General features: G+C 36.1%; 1 protein-coding gene across 6 annotated transcripts in view; it reads left to right on the top strand.

Moving 5' to 3' along the window:
• Positions 1-20,139, top strand: part of ROBO1 (roundabout guidance receptor 1) — a 1,292,670-nt gene that overhangs the window by 1,228,078 nt on the left and 44,453 nt on the right. For 4 of the 6 annotated variants that reach the window (XM_070790403.1, XM_070790211.1, XM_070790302.1 and 1 more), the window contains 4 exons: positions 3,072-3,243; positions 7,332-7,529; positions 11,638-11,664; positions 13,074-13,116. In XM_070790403.1, coding sequence (XP_070646504.1) covers positions 3,072-3,243; positions 7,332-7,529; positions 11,638-11,664; positions 13,074-13,116 — 440 coding nt within the window. The remainder of the gene's footprint in view (positions 1-3,071; positions 3,244-7,331; positions 7,530-11,637; positions 11,665-13,073; positions 13,117-20,139) is intronic. The other 2 variants (XM_070790446.1, XM_070790260.1) reach the window with 1 other exon arrangement.

Here is a 20,139-nt window from a genome sequence, read left to right as displayed (position 1 = left end):
CAGAATTAGTTTGCCCCATGGAATTGTATCAGATATGGTTTCTTTCTTTCTTTCAACACATTTGGAATTTTGTAACATTGGAGTTAAGTTGGAAAAATTATTTTAGTGTGCCTGAAAATTTTTTAATAAATTTGTTTTCATCTTTCAGCATCTCTAAACAAAATTTTATGTCTCAAAGGAAATTCAATTTTAAATTTCTATATATGTTTGAATGAAATTTTTTAAACATAACGATATATTGAAAGTAATTTAATTCAGTGATTCTAAATAATTACTTTTACCTGTGAAGTAAATCATCTCTAATCATTGAATTTAGAAAGGTTTACCTAGATTAATTTCAAGCAAATATATTAAGCATAGCAGGGTAGAATAAAATTAAGGACATGAGATTTATCCTATTAATGAATAAGCATTATAGCACAGTCTTAATGAGCTATGGTAAATGAGTAAATGATAGATTGAATTATGGAAATCACACAAGAGAGTAAATTTCTCTTGTATTTTTTCAATATGTATGTAAACAGATCACATACTAGAAGACTTTTGAACTGCAAGACGTATATTTCTATAGACAGTGCCTCATATGTCCATGATACCTCAGTATTTTTCTAGTTACCAGTTAAATTATATTTACTGAATTGTCTCATAAATGTGAAAACTTACCTGTTTCTATTGATATGAAATTGATGGTAAGAAAGTAAATACTCGTTTACCTTCTACAGGTAATTGGCATGCTAACATCAGAATTACTTATGGAATCATTTTCCAAACATAGGTGCATGTCCACCATTCTGAAAGATTCTGATTCAGCATCTGTAATGAGGCCCCTGTTTATATACTTTGGTAGATCTTTCCAGGTGATGTTGATACGCATTTTGGGTAAGGCCCAAATAAAGACCATAAATATACTTCTGAGTACCAAAATAATTTGTACGATGACCAAATATACTGAGCTTAATTTTAGGTATAACATTTTATTTTAAAATAACTTTTAAAAACAAACTAAAAACCTCTTTATGAATTTGTGTATAATTTAAAGGGGTGACATTTTTTTAGGTATTTAAAATACTGTTATAAATGCACTGTGTGTATTTTAGGGTGTTTGAAATTAGATCTTCTACTGTAATTGAGTCAGTAATAGGTAAGAATCTCTACACTTTGAACTTTCTCATGAGTTTCAAGATTATTTCAATACTGGGATGCTATGGTTCAGTCTGGATAAACAAACTGTTACAGAGACTTTCAAGCATATAGAATAAGGCGATATCTCAGCTCTCAAGCAAAATTGTGTTAATGTAGGCATTTTCCCCTAAGAGTCAAAACTCATTTCTCTCCTAAAGAAATGAGAAAGGGTGGATTTCACTTAACTTCATGGTCAATTTAAAATAATAAAATGCCTTTCACAACCTGATTGACTGGTACAAAATCAGTTTGTGGCTTTGGTTCAGCTGTGTAATGTAATTGAGGGAAAAAAATCACAAAGGACTCTTTATTTCCAACTGATCAGACCCTGGTATAGAGTCTGACCATTTGTTGGTATTATGCATTGAAACTATATTAAAATAATATTAACTTTCAAAGCAAAAAAGATTTTTGCCCATGTGAAAGAGGACACTGACATTCTCAGATTCATTTTAAATCCCATTTCCTATTACAGTTTAAACAATAGGCTACTTGAAAATAATCCCGCGTCTTGCTGGAGGACATCATAAAGAATACAGAGCGTGTTTTACTACTGCATGGATCATTTTCTTATAGAAATTGAGTCCAGATACTTTCATGCATCATATCCAAGATCTACAACATGGCAAAAGAGCACTCTAATAATTCAGTAATCCTTTAGAGAAATTTAAATTAAGGACTATAGTGTAGCTCGGAAATCTTAATTTCCTAAAACTAATTTCCTACCACAAATATCATCAAAGTTAATGAGAGATACAATAATTTTCTTATTAGAATATTTTCCTTTCAAATCAAATATGAATTGTTATTAGGATCTTGTATTTTATCAAAAACTAATTAATATTACCATAAATACAAGATCAGAGTGCTATTTTTCTTTCATGGATAATAGTTCAACATACCATAGACGGAATAAATCTTAGGATGATCCTTACTCTTTATGTTCAGTTTTATTTATTTTTTAGGTCTTGGTGGTCTGGAACACATATTTCAGGAAAAGGCTTGTGTAATAGGTCCCGGCTCCATCTGTTTATTTAATAGGATCTTTTTATATTGTATTGGGGTGTAGCTAGTTAACAATGTTGTGATAGTCTCAGGTGAACAGCCAAGGGACTCAGTCACACGTACACATGTATCCATTCTCCTCCAAACCCCCGTGCCATCCAAGCTGCCACATAACATTGAGCAGAGTTCCATGTGCTAAACATGTCTTTGTTTTATTTTTAAAAACCATGTTTATGCCAAGAGAGTTTAGATTGTTCAGAAACTCTCTTTTTAAATCAACTGCTTCTTGATTTTGACATAAAAAGTGATGGCGTTGTGACAGCATCAGGTAATTTTGTCCCATAGAACTGTTGAAATAAAGTATTAGACACAGTTTCCCACGCATTTTTGTGTTGTGATATCTGGTAGTATGCCTGGTTCATAGTAGAAATTCAAATACTGGATGATGATAGGTAAGTTACTGTTCTTTATCTGGATGTATACAGGTTTTTGCAAGTTCCTTTTATCTTTTTCTGGCGTATAATACCTAGATGTTTTTTTTTTTTGTTTGTTTGTTTGTTTTTTTAAAGCAAATCCTGTTGATAAGTGTTGATAAGAACCAGGGTCTTTGTAGAATCGCCTGATATAATCCTCTGTAGAAATATTTATAGAATCACTTGATATAATTCTTTAAGAATATATAAGAAAGTTCAAAGAGGTTTTTAATGTACTACTAACATGAAGTTTGACAGGAAGCATCTTCTCAGAACTAGATCTAGGGGAAAATGACTTTTGAAACTTCCTACATTATGTTCATGATAAATCTGAACTCTGTCTAGGTCTAAAACCACAATATTATGTTGATCTTTATATTAACTTACATAACTGTTGTGCTCTTCTTCCAGGTCTGGTGTCTGGGCAATGAAACGCGATACCATATAAACAAGACAGTAGATGGTTCCACCTTTTCTGTGGTTATTCCCTCACTGGTTCCTGGGATCCGATATAGTGTAGAGGTGGCAGCCAGCACGGGGGCTGGGTCGGGGGTGAAGAGTGAGCCACAATTCATCCAGTTAGGTGAGTGCCAGTGGCGATCTGGTTGGAAAGACTTAGCACTGTACGCATCGTCCTCCTTCTCTTTTTGTACGTCGTGGAGGCAACCAATGCAAGTTGCACAGACTATGGAATGTGGCAGTAGAATTTGAAAAATGATATTGTTAGCTTTGTTTGATCTGTCTATAATATCACAACTAAATTTAAACTTATCCAAACAAACATCTTAAATGGTATTTTGAGCAAAAGGCTGTAAATGGTCAGTGTCATCCTTTTTCTGTCCTATTGAATTTTTTCCCATCTGTTCAACAAACACTATTAACTGAGCACCAGTGAGATCTCCTCGACTTTTCTGCTGTCTCCATGGTATAGAATCTGTCTGCGATGCAGGAGACCCAGGTTCAGTCCCTGGGTGGGGAAGATCCCCTTGAGAAGGAAATGGCAACCCGCTCCAGTATTCTTGCCTGGAGAATCCCTTGCACAGAGGAGCCTGACAGTCCATGGGGTTGCAAAAGAGTAGGACAGGATTTAGTAACTAAACAACAACAAAGAATACCTCAGGGAACAGGAAAAATGTGGTTTGGGTAAAAAAATAAATATTTCTATAAGTATTTGAAGTTTAGAGCAATATGCAGTTTATATTTACCATTTTTGTCTATTTAAAATTATATTGCATGTGATAACAAAAGATAGACTGAGATGTTAAAATACGGTATATGCTAGTTACTTAGAAAGTTAAAAATACAATATGCTTCAAAACTGGTTTGAGGAATAAAAAACTGGCAGAACACTTAGTTGCCATACTTCATTATAGAGACATACACATAAAATTCAAATTATCAAATGGTTACCAGTCAAATCTAAAAGAAACAACAACAACAAAAAAACAGCAACAAAATTGTGAATGGAAGGGGGAGAGAAAAGGTGTTAAGAGATGTTAAGAGTTGATAGTGAAATTCCATGATACTGAGAAGCATATAGTCAACTTTGTTTCTTCCAGGTCAGAAGTTAAGCATTAGTAGTATTTTATGCCAGTTGCTAAATTATGAAAAAGAATGAGATACGTGAATTTTCCTATATCACAAAAAAGTGCCTAGTATTGTTTCATGTTGGTAATATTGATGACATCTTAGAAATTATCTCAGAACAAAATTAAGAAACATTCTACTTTTAATAAACTTTGCTGCCATACATAAGGAACTTTACATTCAATTTGGAAACTGTTGTTGATGTTCCACTGTCAAGATAATACTAGCTGCTGTACCAGATACACTTGCAGAATTTCTGTAAAGTAGCACAGAGTCCACCTGAAGTCCAGTGATTGTAGACGTGGAGAGTCTCTGGCTGATGTGGCTTCCAGGGTTGACTTGGGCCAGCAGAAAGGAAGAAAACAAACACACAGTGTGGGGCAAGGTTTAAATGGTACCATGTCTGGAAATTGTGCATGTCGCTGCTGCACAGAGCTCAGTTTTGTGATTCTGAGCAGATGAATGGGAACACTGCAAAATCAAGTCACTGGCTAGGGAGTTACCCCCTGACAGCTGTATGCTATGAGAGAACCATTCAAGCTTTAGTGGAGAGCTTGTCGCCTCTTCTGCAGACATGGGCCAGAATTTAATTCTGAGAATATCTTTTATCTTTAACACTTTTTTTTCCAACACATTATAATATGCACAACTTTTAAGCAAAAAAAAAAAAAAAAGTAGCTTCATGGTTTTATTTCTGGTTCATTTATTCCAAATTTTTAAGCAGAATAGAAAATAATTTTTTTAATTGCTTGATTTATTGCAGTGTTACCTAAGGTATGGGAGAAAACAGTCTAAACATAGGTATTTTTACTTAAATAGTTGCCTAGTTTTGTGAAAAGTTAGTATTAACTTACTAAAACTAAAATTAAAAGTTACATGGCAATGACCCTGTACAATGTCATGTCATTTGCCTACTTTTTTAATTATATATAACTTCTAGTTCTGGGTTTTCAAAAATGAATTGGAAAAAAAGGACCATGTGTAACTTTATTTAAGATTTAAATCATAGGATTTAAGGATCAAATTGGTTTTCTTGAAATTATAAATATGTTCCAGTTTTCCATATCTTAATATAGCCTCAGCTGCAGTGAGACAAAGACTGAGATATAGAAGGGCCATTTTAATTCATTAGTCACACCACACTTTATTCTGTTAAGCCCATCTGGTCGCCTGCTTGGAACCCCTCTTAGCTGTCTTCATAAAATCTGAAGCCACCCAACTTAACTTTGTGCAAATAGCCATGAAATCTATAAACCTAGCAGATACAAAGGGTGTATTAGAAATAAAAAGAATAGATCAGCTTGGTGAACGTTCAGAGGATGAAGTGCTCTTAGGATAACCATAGATAAAAGAGTCTGGAACATGAAATGAAACTTTCAGTCAAGAAACATTTGAAGGCAGGTGACAGCAACTGCTTATGAAAATAGATTTTTCAGCCTTGACCCTCCATAGAATGAAATCTGGAATTCCGTTTAAGAAAAAGGCAAATAAAAAACACACACATATACAATACAGTAGCAATTTAGCCCTATACAGAAAAGGCTATTTTCCTACGGTTGTTTCCTTAGCCTTGGAATGCTTTTTATTTTACCTGCCAGTGTCTTATCAGAAAGCAATATCTTTTAATAAGAAAAAAAACTGTATTTTTTGTATTTGAGAAATATTATTCATAAATAATGAGTTATTCCAATTATTTTTCTGGAAAAAAAAAGAGTTTTGGACTGGAAAAAATGTTTCTACTTTAAAGCAGGTGGTTTTAGCAGAACAATTTTAGAGTCAAATGATTTAACAATTGTAAGAAAGCACCAAGTCTCATGAAATAGGCAAACGCCTTCCCATTTGACCAGATGCTGTAGGGGAAGAACATTAAGAGTACAGATACAGATAGTAAGTAATTCTTACAGATAGTAAGTAATTCTTACAGATAGTAAGTAATTCTTACAGATAGTAAGTAATTCTGCCACTGGGCATCCTCAGCATTGGCATCACTTAGTGCCCACAAAGTAGGTTATTCCTTGATGATAGAGGAACAGCTTCCAGACTTCTATAGACTTTGCAGTCTGCTCTGTGTGATGTGCTAAAATGGTGGGTTTGAGCAATGAGTCTCTTAGTAGGTTGAAACATAAATGTGAACTAAGGAAATTTTAATAGCCATAATTCCATCAATCTTAAATTCTTGAATCAAAATAGCTAAGAGAAAATAGGAGCCTTTTTGACTATTCATAACACTTGATAATCTTGTCCATATTTAATGTTCTTATAGCTGTCTCTGGCCATGGTTATTATTTTAAAAGAAAGTTTTCTTTAAGAGTTCCATGGCAGTTCAGTGGTTAGGACTCTGCAGTGTCACTGCCGAGGGCCCAGGGTTAAGCCCTGGCTGGGGAACTAAGATCCCACAGTCACATGGTGTGGCCAGAAACATAAAAATAAAAATTCCATTTTTTTAAAAAAAAGACGTTTTCATCATTCCTTCATTGATAACATAATCTCAGTTTTTCATTGGTTTTAAATGATCCTGAATTTTTATAGACCCTTCTGAACATAATTCCAAATAATGTGTTTCTGAGGTAGTTAGGAGTCTTACACTATTCAAGGGTGGGGGAGAGGGGATGCACCACACACACACACACACACACACTCACAGTCCATGGGGCCGCAAAAGAGTCAGATACAACTTAGCAACTAAACAACAACAATTCAGTACTCCTTATTTGTATTCTTGGGGTAAAGTATTTCACTTTTTAGAAGTGTAATTTGTATTTTATCTCACTGTGCACTGAAAATCCCATCGGTGAACTGCAGTTTTCTGGAGCAAAATATAGGAATTGCGGGTTATTATCTTTGTTTTAAAATATATTCCATAAAATTATTGTGTTTGTTTTGAATTCAAATAAATAAAGTGAATATAATCTTGCCCCAAATGTCATTAACTCTTTTAACTGACGATGGTGCACGTTGCAATGAAAAGCAGAAATTATTGTCCAAAAATTAACAACATGATGATGGCCACTTTATGTATATAAGCACGTGCTTATTGTCTCACTGAGTTTTAAACCCGAATGAACCCAAAGATGGCCTTTTCAGATTCTCATGGAAACCCCGTGTCACCTGAGGACCAAGTCAGCCTTGCTCAGCAGATCTCAGACGTAGTGAAGCAGCCGGCATTCATCGCAGGAATCGGGGCTGCCTGTTGGATCATCCTTATGGTTTTTAGCATCTGGCTCTATCGACACCGAAAGAAGAGAAATGGGCTGGCTAGTACTTATGCGGGTATCAGAAAAGGTATTACCTTTCCTAAATTTTTCATGCTTTACATAACTCTTGATTTCAATATATGACTCTAAGTTATTCTTGATTTTATATATATGTATCCTATATTAATTATTTTAACATATAGAAATTTACAAAACTGCTTTTATTTTATTGCAACATCTAGATATAAACTCCACTTGGATATCAGTACTAAAATAGAACTTATCTGTTTCAGGCTCAATTTCTTTAAAATATATTTCACCAGGGTAAAAAAATAAATAAATAAAAAATAAAATAAAATATATTTCACCGGGGTAGGTCTACACTTGGTAGTGATACCGTTCCCTTGTTCTCTTAGGGAATTACTTTATTGCTTTATATCCTGGAGGAAAATTTTTAATCTCCATGTCTCAGGAATTATAAATCCAAGCTTTGGACTGTCATACAACTTTAAAGGAAGCATCATTCCCCTTTGTGAAGTGAAAGAGGTTGTTTATAAATAAGTGTATTTCTGATTATTTATAAAATAATTGTTTCTTAGTGAATACGGAATGCCTGAGTGAATAGTGTGCTTCAGTTTGCAGAGAGAGAACACTTAGTACTTTTTTATTGTTATGTTTAAAGTTGCAGAGCTGACTATGTATATACTGTTGACGAACAATGATGATTTTGTTAAAAATGTATCTGCAATTTAGAAGAGAAAGTTTATTTGGCTAAAATTATTTACAATTATATGGATGAGCCAAATAAGCTGAGGAATTTGCAGACACTTTTGCCACATATTCTCAAAGTCTGCAGATTGGTGGTTTATATTTTTCATTTCCTGATGAGTTTGTTATCACTCTCAGATAATCCTTTTCCCCTTCTCAAATATCTTCATCAACTCTGGGCTGTCAACAGAGTAATTGTAAGTTTTCAGCCCACAGACCCACTTTATGTCTTTAGTCCAACTAAATTATTGACAGTGCTCCTTTGGGTCTCAAAATTGTCTTGGTTTTTGGATGACAGGGTATACATCCACCCTAGTTATAGGGTCTATAAGTCTAAGACAACACTTTTGCTGCAAAGCAGATTTAAAGAGGATGACTACTAAATACCCACTCCCACCGTCACCCTCCTTAAAAAAAATTGTCTACGTATTTCCTGAGTGAACATTTCCCACGTGGCTTGGCCATGCCATTTCTCTGAGCATTGATATGGCAAAGTCAGAATTTGTTATTGCTAGTTAGACCTTTTCTCAATGAAAAGTCCTATTGACTGTCCCTCTGAGCTTGTGAAATAGTCTGAGACAACAGTCTAAAACATTTGTGCTCTCAGTCACAAGGGGTCTTGGCAAGAAAGAGTCAACACAAATTCATCACCCACACTGTGGAAATTGATGAACATGCCTCTGGCCCATGGGTCCACAGCAGTCTCCTTATGTACATACGTTTGCCTTAGCATTATCATCCTTAAATATGTTTTTTTCAGATATGTGTCCTATGTCAATATTAAAGCAAAAATGTCAGTATCCCTGCCTGTGAAATGGCAAATGGGGGCTGAGGGGTTACTGTGAAGAGACTAGGTGCTCATCACACATTCATAGAACAGTGTCAGGGCCACACATTACCATATAAAACCTTTGCCCAAAAAATAAGGCAGAGAAGGGGTTTGTGGGTGTCTGTGTGTTGTGGAGCACGGCACAGGTGGGCACTGTTGGGAGTTGTGTTCTGAAATCCCATATGAATGAGGAAAAGTGACTAACATCTAGATGTAGAATCTTTTGAGTTTCTAGGAATTTTATAATTTTTATTGCCATGAGTATGATAGCTGTGCAGTTGTAACAATGGAATGCTCTCTCTGGTCTTGAATCCTAAATATGTGACATGAAACCTTCTTCCCTTCTGAAATGTTTCTTTTCTCTTACTAATGCACTGTAAGCATGCTTGGAAATGCCTATGTGCTCTTTCTGCAAAACCTATTACACTAATATTGTCCTTTTAACTAGCTCGTGTTAAGCAGAAATCATAGAACATAATCACAAATGTAATTGGTGAGCATTTGATTCTGCTTTCCTCACTTTGCCTTTTAGGCACTTTTTCATATTTCTGGTTCTATGCAATTTTAAAAGGTGAATTCTGAAATCTTAAATTGACTGTGCCCGAAACAATGCTGGTCATCCTAATAAAAAAGGAAGTGAAATATTTAAAAGAAATCCATGTGAAAGAGCCTACTGCCCTATGAAACATCAAGCCAGAGTATGACTTTGGGTAATAGTGAGCATTTTAAACATTTTCCCCCTACATTTATCTGTAGGTATTCCCTCTGCTTGTACTCTTTGTCCACATAGTGAACCAGCATCACTGGATAAGATGATTTATTAGTGGAAGCTTTGAGAATTAAGTTGTCCTTTGGTGAACCAGCTGTAAAAATTTCATTTAGATGGACCTCTTTTCATCTCTTCTTCCATTCCTTAAACTGAGGTTAGCAATTGGCTAGGAGTACTGACAAGGACCTTTCATTTTTTTCCCTGTGTCCTTGTGATTGCAAATTAATGTTCAGGCACTCCATTCTTGCTTGAGTACCTTTACTTTCAAATGTATGTCTTTTATATTTTTTATGAGGACGAGTTACTATTGCTCTGAATTTTTGATTGTAGCTAAATTACATTGATTTTCTGAAAAGACCTGACTGAAAGAAAACACAGTAGAATTCTTAAGACAGAGACTGCTATGCAGTGAAAGAAGACAGTCTATAAACCGGATCCCCAGCATTGAGACTTTTGTCTTTTTTTTCTTCCTAGTATGCTCAGAGATAAAATGGTTTGGTAAGAAGTGACAGTTGTAAAAGATGCTATGGCATTCAAGTCTGCAACCCCAGTGCTCTAATCCTAAAGTAAATTTCTTGTAGACATTCAAATATGAAGTGGAAAATATATTTTTGGCAGCTTTTTGATCCATGATAAGTAATCAGTATTTTAGTTTGTGTGTATTAAGGATTTCTTAAAAGCAAATTTTAGTCTTCAAGGAGTAATGTAGATTCTCTTGCTTTCTTTACCAGGGCAGTGTTTACTTTAAATTAATGTGAAGAGCTTGGGGAAAAAAAAAAGTCAGCCTCCTCCCTTTATGAAATGTCATGGAAATAACTCTGGTGTTATCCAACAGCCAGGAATGGGAGAAGACAGGACAAGTGGGGGAGGCAAGAATCCCACTTTTGAGGTCTGCAGTTCAATTTCAGGCATTATTGATTAGATTAAGATTTATAACTGCAGAGAGTGAAGATTTTCAGAGGAGCATTATTGTTCTATTGTTTAGCTTTTGGTGTGCTATTTTTTTTAAATGTTCAGCCTACTTCTAGAAAGCTTCTAGGTATAAACTATAATAGCAGAATTAATGTTAAAGCCCCCTATATATTCTGTCCATTCACAAATTTCTATGATGATAAAAATGTAGCAATACACTCTTTATATTAAGGCATCAGGCATTTCTTGTCAGCGAAACAGTTCAGTTTTATGGTTTTCTTTGTTCCAGTTCTTTCTTTGCTTGCTTTCTTCCTTCCTTCCCTTTTCTTTCTTCCTTTCTATCTTCGTCCCTCCCTCCTTTTCTTTGGGTATTTTCCTTTCTTCTTCTTTCGGTCTTCTTTCTACCTTTCTTTCTGTCTTTATGGCATTCGCTGTCTCCTTCCCTCTGTCTGTATCACTGTCTCTCTCTAGGTGATGAATGCTGCAGTGCACCTATTATATTAGTTAGTCCACTTTAATAAGCATTTACTTTCAGATTTCTAGATAAGGTTAGGCAAGACCCTGATAATACCTGTTTAAGCACCCATTATCCAGTGTTTGGAAATGATTAATAGTAGAGGATTCCTGTTTGTACTAAAGCCATGAGCTAAGTCTCTATTACTAAAAGCAGGGGTCATCCGCAGGCTAACCCAGCACACTCCCCACGCCCCTCCTGTCCTAGAATGTCAGACACTTCGAAATGGTACCTGCAGAGACCCTTAGATTTGGTTTTATCCACATATCAGAGTGTCAGAACGACTGGCTTGGTTATTTACATTTGTTTTATGTTCAGCTGTCTGCTTGATTTATACTAATGTGATGTGTTCCCTTTCTCTCTTCAGCTTAATAACTGGTTTATATTTTGTTTTGATTTTTCAGTCCCGTCTTTTACCTTCACACCAACAGGTATATATTTGCGCTTACCCTCCTCCTTTCCTTCGTTAGTTCGGCATGTGTTGTACTATTGTGTTGCTGTTTTTATTTCATTTTCTGCAGTAAGCTGGGGGGAAAGGACTTACAATGGAAACAGTACTTCATTTACTCCTAGCAGGCATGCACTTGAAGTAGAAATGGTTGGTGTTGCTTGTCATCCCTTCAGTGCAGTTGTTTATCCATGATTCCACAGTGCATCCGAGCCTTGTTTGCATGTGTTTCATTAGATAGGCACACTGTTTCTAGCCTCAGCATGATTTAACATGCTAATGATCAATTGATGATTTTAGACTTGGCAGTGCATTTTTTTCCCCTTAACTTAAGCTTTCTGGATTTCCAACAAAATTTTCTCTCCCGAGCAATTCTCTATCCATAGAATCAACATTCTTAAAGGTAACCAAAATATACAGCACATTTGAAAGATAAAACTTTTCATTTTCCCTAAGTCCAAGTCCTAATATTCTGTTCTATTCTGTTTCTTTCAAAGAGGGTCCTCTTCTTTCGCATCACCTTTAGTAAAAAGGTACCTGTGGTCCTGCCTTCTCGGTTTTAATCCAGTTATTATAATCACTGGATGCAGTTATCTCTCCTTAACAGACTCCCAGTTTGGAGTTCTTCTAAGTAGCAGAATTTGGCAGCTTTTAGAAACATACTTGTTCTTAGAAAATGTGTCTGTATTTACAGAAAAGCTAATATCCTTAACCCCTTGACAACTATGTGCAAATCTTTTTTTTTGTCATGGCTAAACTTTATACCCATGACTTATTAAGCTGAGAATGCTTTCAGGGGCATTAAAATATATTTTCACTATGTATACATGTCTGATGGAAATATAATGAGAAGTATTTTCTCAAATCACAATAAAAAATGATTCACATTAATTAATAGTCACAACTTGGCATACATCTTTGTGTGTGTGGAAAGAAAGGTTTATTTTCACGTTTATGTCCGTCTTACTGGTACTCATATTTCTGGGGCAATGGTCTGGTAGGTTTTTATTTTCCAAAATTTAAGATTCCACTTATATAAAATCATGAAATTACATGATCTAATGATAAATTCAAGATAGAAATCTGAGAATGTGAATGTACAAATGTGTAATAGTTATTATATTTAATAAGAGTATACTGAAGTTTGTTTCTCCTTAGTTTTGAAACTTGTTAACACCTTAAGAAAATAAGAAAACATTTAATTCTATACCATCTTTAAAAAAATACTAGTTGAATCAGAAATCTATTTCCTGTGATGAATGTTTGCAATGCTTCTAAGTAGAAAGGGAGAAAGTATTCCATTCTAGAAAGATGCTCTTGAATGTCAGCTTTTGATATATAAATGCAAACATGTCTATTAATTGTTCCTTTTTTTTTTTTGTAACATTTCAGTAACTTATCAGAGAGGAGGCGAAGCTGTGAGCAGTGGAGGGAGGTAATTATCTTGCTGGTTTTTAGATTCTAAGGGAACTTCCAGATATTCTTGTCTTCCCCGATGACATCACTTTATCTGCTTAAAAGGTTTAACTTAAAGGTGAAATGTGTTTAAATCTTTTAGAATTACTCCAAGAACTACTCCATGCTGCTCTGCTTTAGAACCAAGCCTGTTAACACACAACTGGAGCTGGTGCATCTTGGGAAATGAACACCAGAGGGAGCACTTGAACCAGGAAAGACAGACTTGCTGATTTAGCAAATCATTAAAAGGAGTTAAAGTAATTAAGTGATGGCATTTATGAAGATTAAGAAATATAGCTAGTTAACAGATACTATCAAAGAAAAAGTGTTCATTTGGAAACCTGCTGAACACAGCAATGGCTCATAAGCTGTAGGTTATATCTGTTTGTTTGCTCTTGTGATAAATTCAACGTAGTTCAGTCTCTACTCACGGGGAAATATGTTGAAATAATAGGAGAATCTAGGTAGCTTGTTAACACGGAGATTTCTTTTTCCCCTCTAATTAAAATGAACCTCAATCCTACATTTATGATTTTTTGGTAATTATTATTCAGTGAACTTTAATACATTCACAGAGAAATCACAAATTGATCTGACAGTCACCTGAAAGGGGCTGAAAGAAGCTATAAGTTACACGAGCCAAACATCAGAATTTTCTAAGATAATTCTTACTTTTCAAAAACAGCAACTTCTAGCTTAGGAGGTAAGAAAAAAATTTTTTTACGACCAAAACCATTTTGTAATTCAAATTCAGTTAACTTATTGAGTGCCCTGCTTTGTATAGTTAGATAATGGGAAAGATAAAAACAAAACATTATTCCTGAATCTGAGGAACATACCATCTGATGATAAAATTACTGAATTTAGTGTATGACAAAATGTGATAAAAGAAAGAAGAAAGAGAAACAAAACTGCTAACCATCTTTAGTAAAACGCTGTACAAGTCTGACAGTCAGCACTAATCTTTTCTTTTCTGGGTATTGCTGATGGTTTCCTGTTTTCATACCTGTGAAACAAAGCCAGACGCTGAAAGACCACAGCAAGGGAGGTCTTCATAGGAATAAATCCACTTGATTCAGGAATTAAACCAGGGCATATTTTTGCAACCAGGGAATCCTCTCTAAATCATAGCCCAGACATTCATGAAACAGCCTTTGGCATAAGAACATTCTCTCATGGATAAATCTGGAATGCCTGATGGTACTACCACCTCTCTGCATGTATATATTCATGGCTATAGACATCAGCTTTCTCATTAATCAGAGCATAGGAAAATGCTTATTGAGCATCTTCTGTGTGTTCTGCACCAGCCTCTGTGCATGGGCATGTGCACAGATGTGTTGTGTCTCTCACACACATACACACACATACACATGTATAAAATATAAGTATGGTTCCTGCTCTAAGGGAATTTAGAACCTAGGTAGACCAAAGTATCAAGAAGGACATGGTGGCCAGGGATCTCTCATTACCAAATGATGGTTTCTTCAGCCAGACTGAAAAATTACAAAGTTCTATCTGGAAAGCGTCATCATATAGAATGAACCTTTTGAATGTAAAAATAGTATAGCAGAGAAATGGATTTATTTTAAATACCAAATAGAAGTAATCTTTTTACCAAATGACAAAAGATGCTAGAATGTTATAGAGGCAACAATTGAATAAAGATATTAGAGTCAGGGCTCAAAATGGCAGTTATATACACAATTTTAAATGTATTTATTCATCAACTCTATTTATTGAATACCTACAATGTGACAGGCACTGTTCTGATTGCCGAGGCTGCTTCAGTGAGCAAAGTCAACACAAGTTCCTGTCCTTCTGAACCTTACATTTAGTGGGGGAGATAGAAGGTTGATAATAAACATTTTTTTAAAAGTCAGCTCTATAGTAGAAGCAGTTGGTGAGTGCTGTGGAAAAATAGAACAGGGTAAGAGATCAGTCATGCCATGAGGAAGAGGTCTCACTAGCTATTTGGGAATGTGTGTGTGTGTTGTATGTGTTCCATGATCCAGTCTAGGAAGTATTTGTGAGCGTGTGTGTGTGTTCTCTGTGTGTTGTATGTGTGTTCCATGATCCAGGATAGTAAGACAATGAACAGTGAGTTGGACCCCTGTACTCACTTCTCTGATGCTGTCCCTAAACACTGGATTCCCTCACCTCTCAGGTTCTGTGAGCCCTCTGTGGACCTCCCACCACATCTGGTTTATGACACCTAAGTCGCAATGTCATCCTCCTCACTCCTGCCTCTGTTACTGTATTTCCTTAACCCTACCTTCTTCTCCTTTCACTATCACTGTATTGTTTCAGGTTCAGTCTTCTGAACCTGATCTGTTACACACGTTCCCAGCAATCTTGCCTTCATCTGCCTTCATTAGCACTGTTTCCTGTTAATTCCCTTTGCCCGATGGAGCCGGAATGCAGTTTTGAAATACGTATTGATCATGGCTCTGAAGATCCCATTTTTCAATAGAACCCACCATATTTAAAATAGCAAGCCCAAACTGGGCAATGCACATGAAGCCCACAACCTCCAGGGACTTGCAGCACCCCCTTCATACTTCTTTGTGCCACATGCTGTAAGTCACTCTGTCAACTCATCTGACAGTCACCAATATTGCATTTTCTCTATGTCCTTATTACATTAGCCTGTAATATGTCCCTCCTCCCCTTGTCAGTTTGCTGAGGTTCGCCTGCTGTGTCCTCCATGAACTCTTTGTTCTATATAAATACCACAATTAAGCACCTAATATGTGTGTGTGTGTGTGTGTGTGTGTGTGTGTGTGTGTATGTCGCTCAGTCACGTCCAACTCTTTGCGACCCCATGGGCTGTATCCCACCAGGCTTTCTCTGTCCATGGATTTTTCTAGACAAGAATACTGGAGTGGGTTGCCATTCCCTTCTCCGAGCACCTGATATGAGGTAATACAATTATCTTTTGTTTATATCAGGGGTCAGCAAATTATGGCTCTGGGTCTGAATTTGGTGTGCCACCTGCTTTTGTAAGTAAAGATTTATTAAAATACTGCCAGACTCACTTGTTTACATGTTGTCCAAGACTGCTTTCCCACTACAATAACAGAGCTGAGTAGTTGGAACAAAAAGTATATGTTTCAAAAAGCCAAAATGTTTACCCTCTGAGCCTTTATAGAAATAGTTTACTAACTCCTGGCTTTAATGATTGTTTCCCACAATAGAATGTGAGATCCTAGGGTTAGAGCCTATGTGATTTATGAATTAATAATTGAATACATGAATTTTTGTAATGAAATAAATGTAATTTATTAGATTAGATCCATTAATTCAATATATGAGATATTGATCTTTAAAAATATCACCAAAAAGTATCTAAAAAAGAGAGGGATGGCTTACCAAATAAATAAATGTCAGAAGATTTCAGTTCAGTCCTTGATGACTTGAGAGAAAATTTTGGCCCTGGACATTTTCCTCTGATAAAGGAGAAGACTGAGAAAGAAGGAGAACCAGAGGGCCGTCTTGGTTCTCAAAAGTGTGAATTCAGCTATTCACAGAAAAGTGATAATGAGGATTACGGTTAAGCAAAGAAATCTCTTCTCAACTTGAAAAGGACAAAGGACTTGCAATGTAATCCAGTGAGAATCATGTAAATATTAAGTGACTGTTCATTTGTTTTCCTTTTTTCAAATATCCCAATCTCCAATTCTGGGGTCATGGAGGGGCGGTGGCAAAACTAGTTAAGATCCAAACCACAGCACAGACCAGGAAAAAGCAGAGAAAGCCTGAAGACGAGAGTGGGAAAGTCAGACTAACCAGATCAAGAATGCCAATAGCACATTTCCTGGCCACAGAGGTGAGAAAGAAACAGAACTCAGGCCTTGCTTCTCTCTAAAGGACTGACCACTTTCAGATCTATCCCTCGCTTGTTACTGGGCTTCAAAACTCTTCAGGATGTCAAAAGAAAGAGGAGACAGCCAGGCAGCCCTTGTTGCTAGGCCCTTCTCTATTTTCCTCAGCTCCTGAACCCTCTAGTATTTTATTTTGTGGTTTAGGAGTTCAAATAGGTTTGTTTGTGTGTGTGTGTGTGTGTTTGGAGTGAGTGAGTAGAATATCTAGAGTAGGAGGAGCAGAGGAATCAAAATTATTTAAGTTCATAATTATTTAAGTTCATTTGTCCTCTTTTCTTTTGTGACACAGAACTGTCCCCTTAATATAAAATGGAAGTTAAATATGGTTTTTGCAAGCCCTAGTATCTTCCTTTCTTTAATAATACCTTTTTGAAGACAAGGAAGAAATAGGGAAAGTTCAGATGTATTGACATGAAAATATAACCAACATTATATGAATACATATGTATAATATGATTGTATTTATAGATATATAATATGGTAACACTGGAGAAGGAAATGGCAACCCACTCCAGTGTTCTTGCCTGGAGAATCCCAGGGACGGGGGAGCCTGGCGGGCTTCCGTCTATGGGGTCGCACAGAGTTGGACACGACTGAAGCAATATGGTAACGTTATATTATATAATGTGTTCAACACATACTAATCACTGTAACCAGTACCGTGTTTTGCTTCTGCTTCATTTCTTACTGGGGGATAGCTAAATCTGTCCCATACAGACTAGATCATCTTCAGTGCATAAAAATATCTTATGAGATTTTTAGTTTTTAAGGACCCTAACACCCTTATAAAAATAACTACATATGACTTTGACTTCCTTAGAGGTCTGTGAAATATACATATGTCATTTTAAGATTCATTATGGGCCAGTAATCATGACTCAACCTTCTTCACTAAATAATTAGCATTCCAAACACAAGTCTGAACCGAATGCCAGGATGTGAATTGTTAATCCCACTTCCTGTTGGAAAACTCCCATACATATGAAAAGTTCTTTCAGCCTCTGATGATATCAAAACGTTTACTTTTAAAAGTACTTTTCTGAGGGAATCATAGTAGCATAAAAATACCGTCTATTCCTTTTGAACCATGTAAGTCAGGCTGTGGAAAATTTCCACTTGACCCGTACTTCAAACATACTCTAATATTTCTACAGTGTCAAATATGGAGATTTATTTTTAATAACTTCAAAATGATAACACAGTTGGTTTAGGTTTAAGAGAAAATAAGAAAAGCTAAAGACGACTAGATGCAGAGTTTCTGTAACCAACATCAATTTCAAAGACTCCAGATATCTGTGATACAGCTTGCATTAAATTTTTTTAATTTTAACAGGTCAGCCGCATCGCTCTTCAAAGCATGTTTTTATCAACAGTTTTAACAGTGAATTTGTCCAGTTTTTACAACATTATTCTGAAGACTTCAGACATTTCCTCACTCTTCCTTTGATTAGGAATGTTTGAGGGTTTTTAGAAATTTAATCACTCTTCAACATATGTGTTTATAATAGCTTCCTAGTTTGCAGTGTGGATTCTACAGACAACCTACCAGTATTTGAATCCCAACTCTGCCACTCACTCACTTTCTATACCCATGAACACATTTCTTAACCTGTCTCAGGCAATTCCATTTCCTAATCTGTAAAATCTGGACAATAATAGTAACTACTCTGTAGATTATTAGGAGTTAATAATATATATAAAGAAGTCAGACAGTGCCTCACACATTATAAACAAAAGGTAAGTATTCATTTTTATTACAGATACTTGTATACACACACATGTATATGAATACATATATATGTATACAGATATATAAATTATAAACCCATATTTTCATTTGAAGTGAATTATTCCTCAAATAATCATCATTTGCATCGTAAGTTTCATTGGTTGACTCTGTATGTCAGAATAGAAACCATGACAGTGACTCTGATGGGCTTCCCGAGTGACCCTAGTGGTAAAGAATCTGCTTGCTTGTGCAGAAGACATAAGAGATGAGGGTTCTATCCCTTAGTTGGGAAGATACCCTGACGGAGGCCATGGCAACCCACTCCAGTATTCTTGCCTGGAGAATCCCATGGACAGAGGAGCCTGGGCTCCAGTACACAGGGTTTCAAAGAGTCAGACATGACTGAGCGCATGCGCGCGCGCGCGCGCGTGCACGCACACACACACACACACACACGCACACACACACACACACACACGCACTCCCCACAAACACAAGTTAAACGTCAGGTTCTTCCCAGCTAAATGAGAAGCATGTTTTTTACATTTTAACAAAGAAAATGAAACCATGAAGGAACTCTTTTCCGAATCTTCAGTGCCGGTCTGTCTATTGTGGATCTGACAGTATATCCTGCATCATCACCTCTTTTGCCGAATTATCAATTGGAGTCAAGGTTGGAAGAGGCCCTCAGGACTGCCATTGCTGAGCTTCTGTCTGTGTCTCTGGCGCTGGTGGTCCAGGATTCCCATTAGTAACTGCTGATGTACTTTGCACTCCCAATGCACAGTGAGAGAGGATTAACATCTGTTGTTCCAAAAAAAAAAAAAAAACATTAACACTCATATTTCTTACAGTGGACATCACTGTTTTACCAGATTTAATTCAGTAGCTTTCTTTTGTTTATATAGGGATTCATGGCATTTTACATTGTCACCATGAGAAATTGTTGACAAGCTTGCAGAGCTATGGACTGAAACACTGATGAGGCTCTCCACAAAATGTCACAGAGCCCGAGACGCGCTCTCTCTGAGACATGGTTTTGGAGAAAAGTATGCAAATGTGCTTACTGTGAAGGCTCCTTTATCTGAGTAAAGAGCTTGTTCCATTTTTTAATGAAATTGTGAGAAGAATCATGTTTTTGTTTTTTTTTAAATGGGTCAAAAATTAAGAAATGCAAACTCTCTTAACTCAAGTATTCTGTAAGCTATTAAAACACTGAAAAATACAAGTATCCACCTTTTTAGACTCCGTGTTTGGTTTTTAGTCTGTGACTGAAGAAGGAGTAAAGCATTAGAAACTACAGGATTTTAAGTCTCTGCCTGTTTACAGTGTAATGGCTATATCAACTGAGGTGTGTCTCAGAACATTACATTTTAGTTGCCTTGTG

This window comes from Bos indicus, chromosome 1 (genome assembly GCF_029378745.1).
Source record: "Bos indicus isolate NIAB-ARS_2022 breed Sahiwal x Tharparkar chromosome 1, NIAB-ARS_B.indTharparkar_mat_pri_1.0, whole genome shotgun sequence".
Classification (NCBI taxonomy): Eukaryota; Metazoa; Chordata; class Mammalia; order Artiodactyla; family Bovidae; genus Bos; species Bos indicus.
Note: the sequence above shows the minus strand (reverse complement) of the source record. Positions and strands in the feature narration are given on the sequence as shown.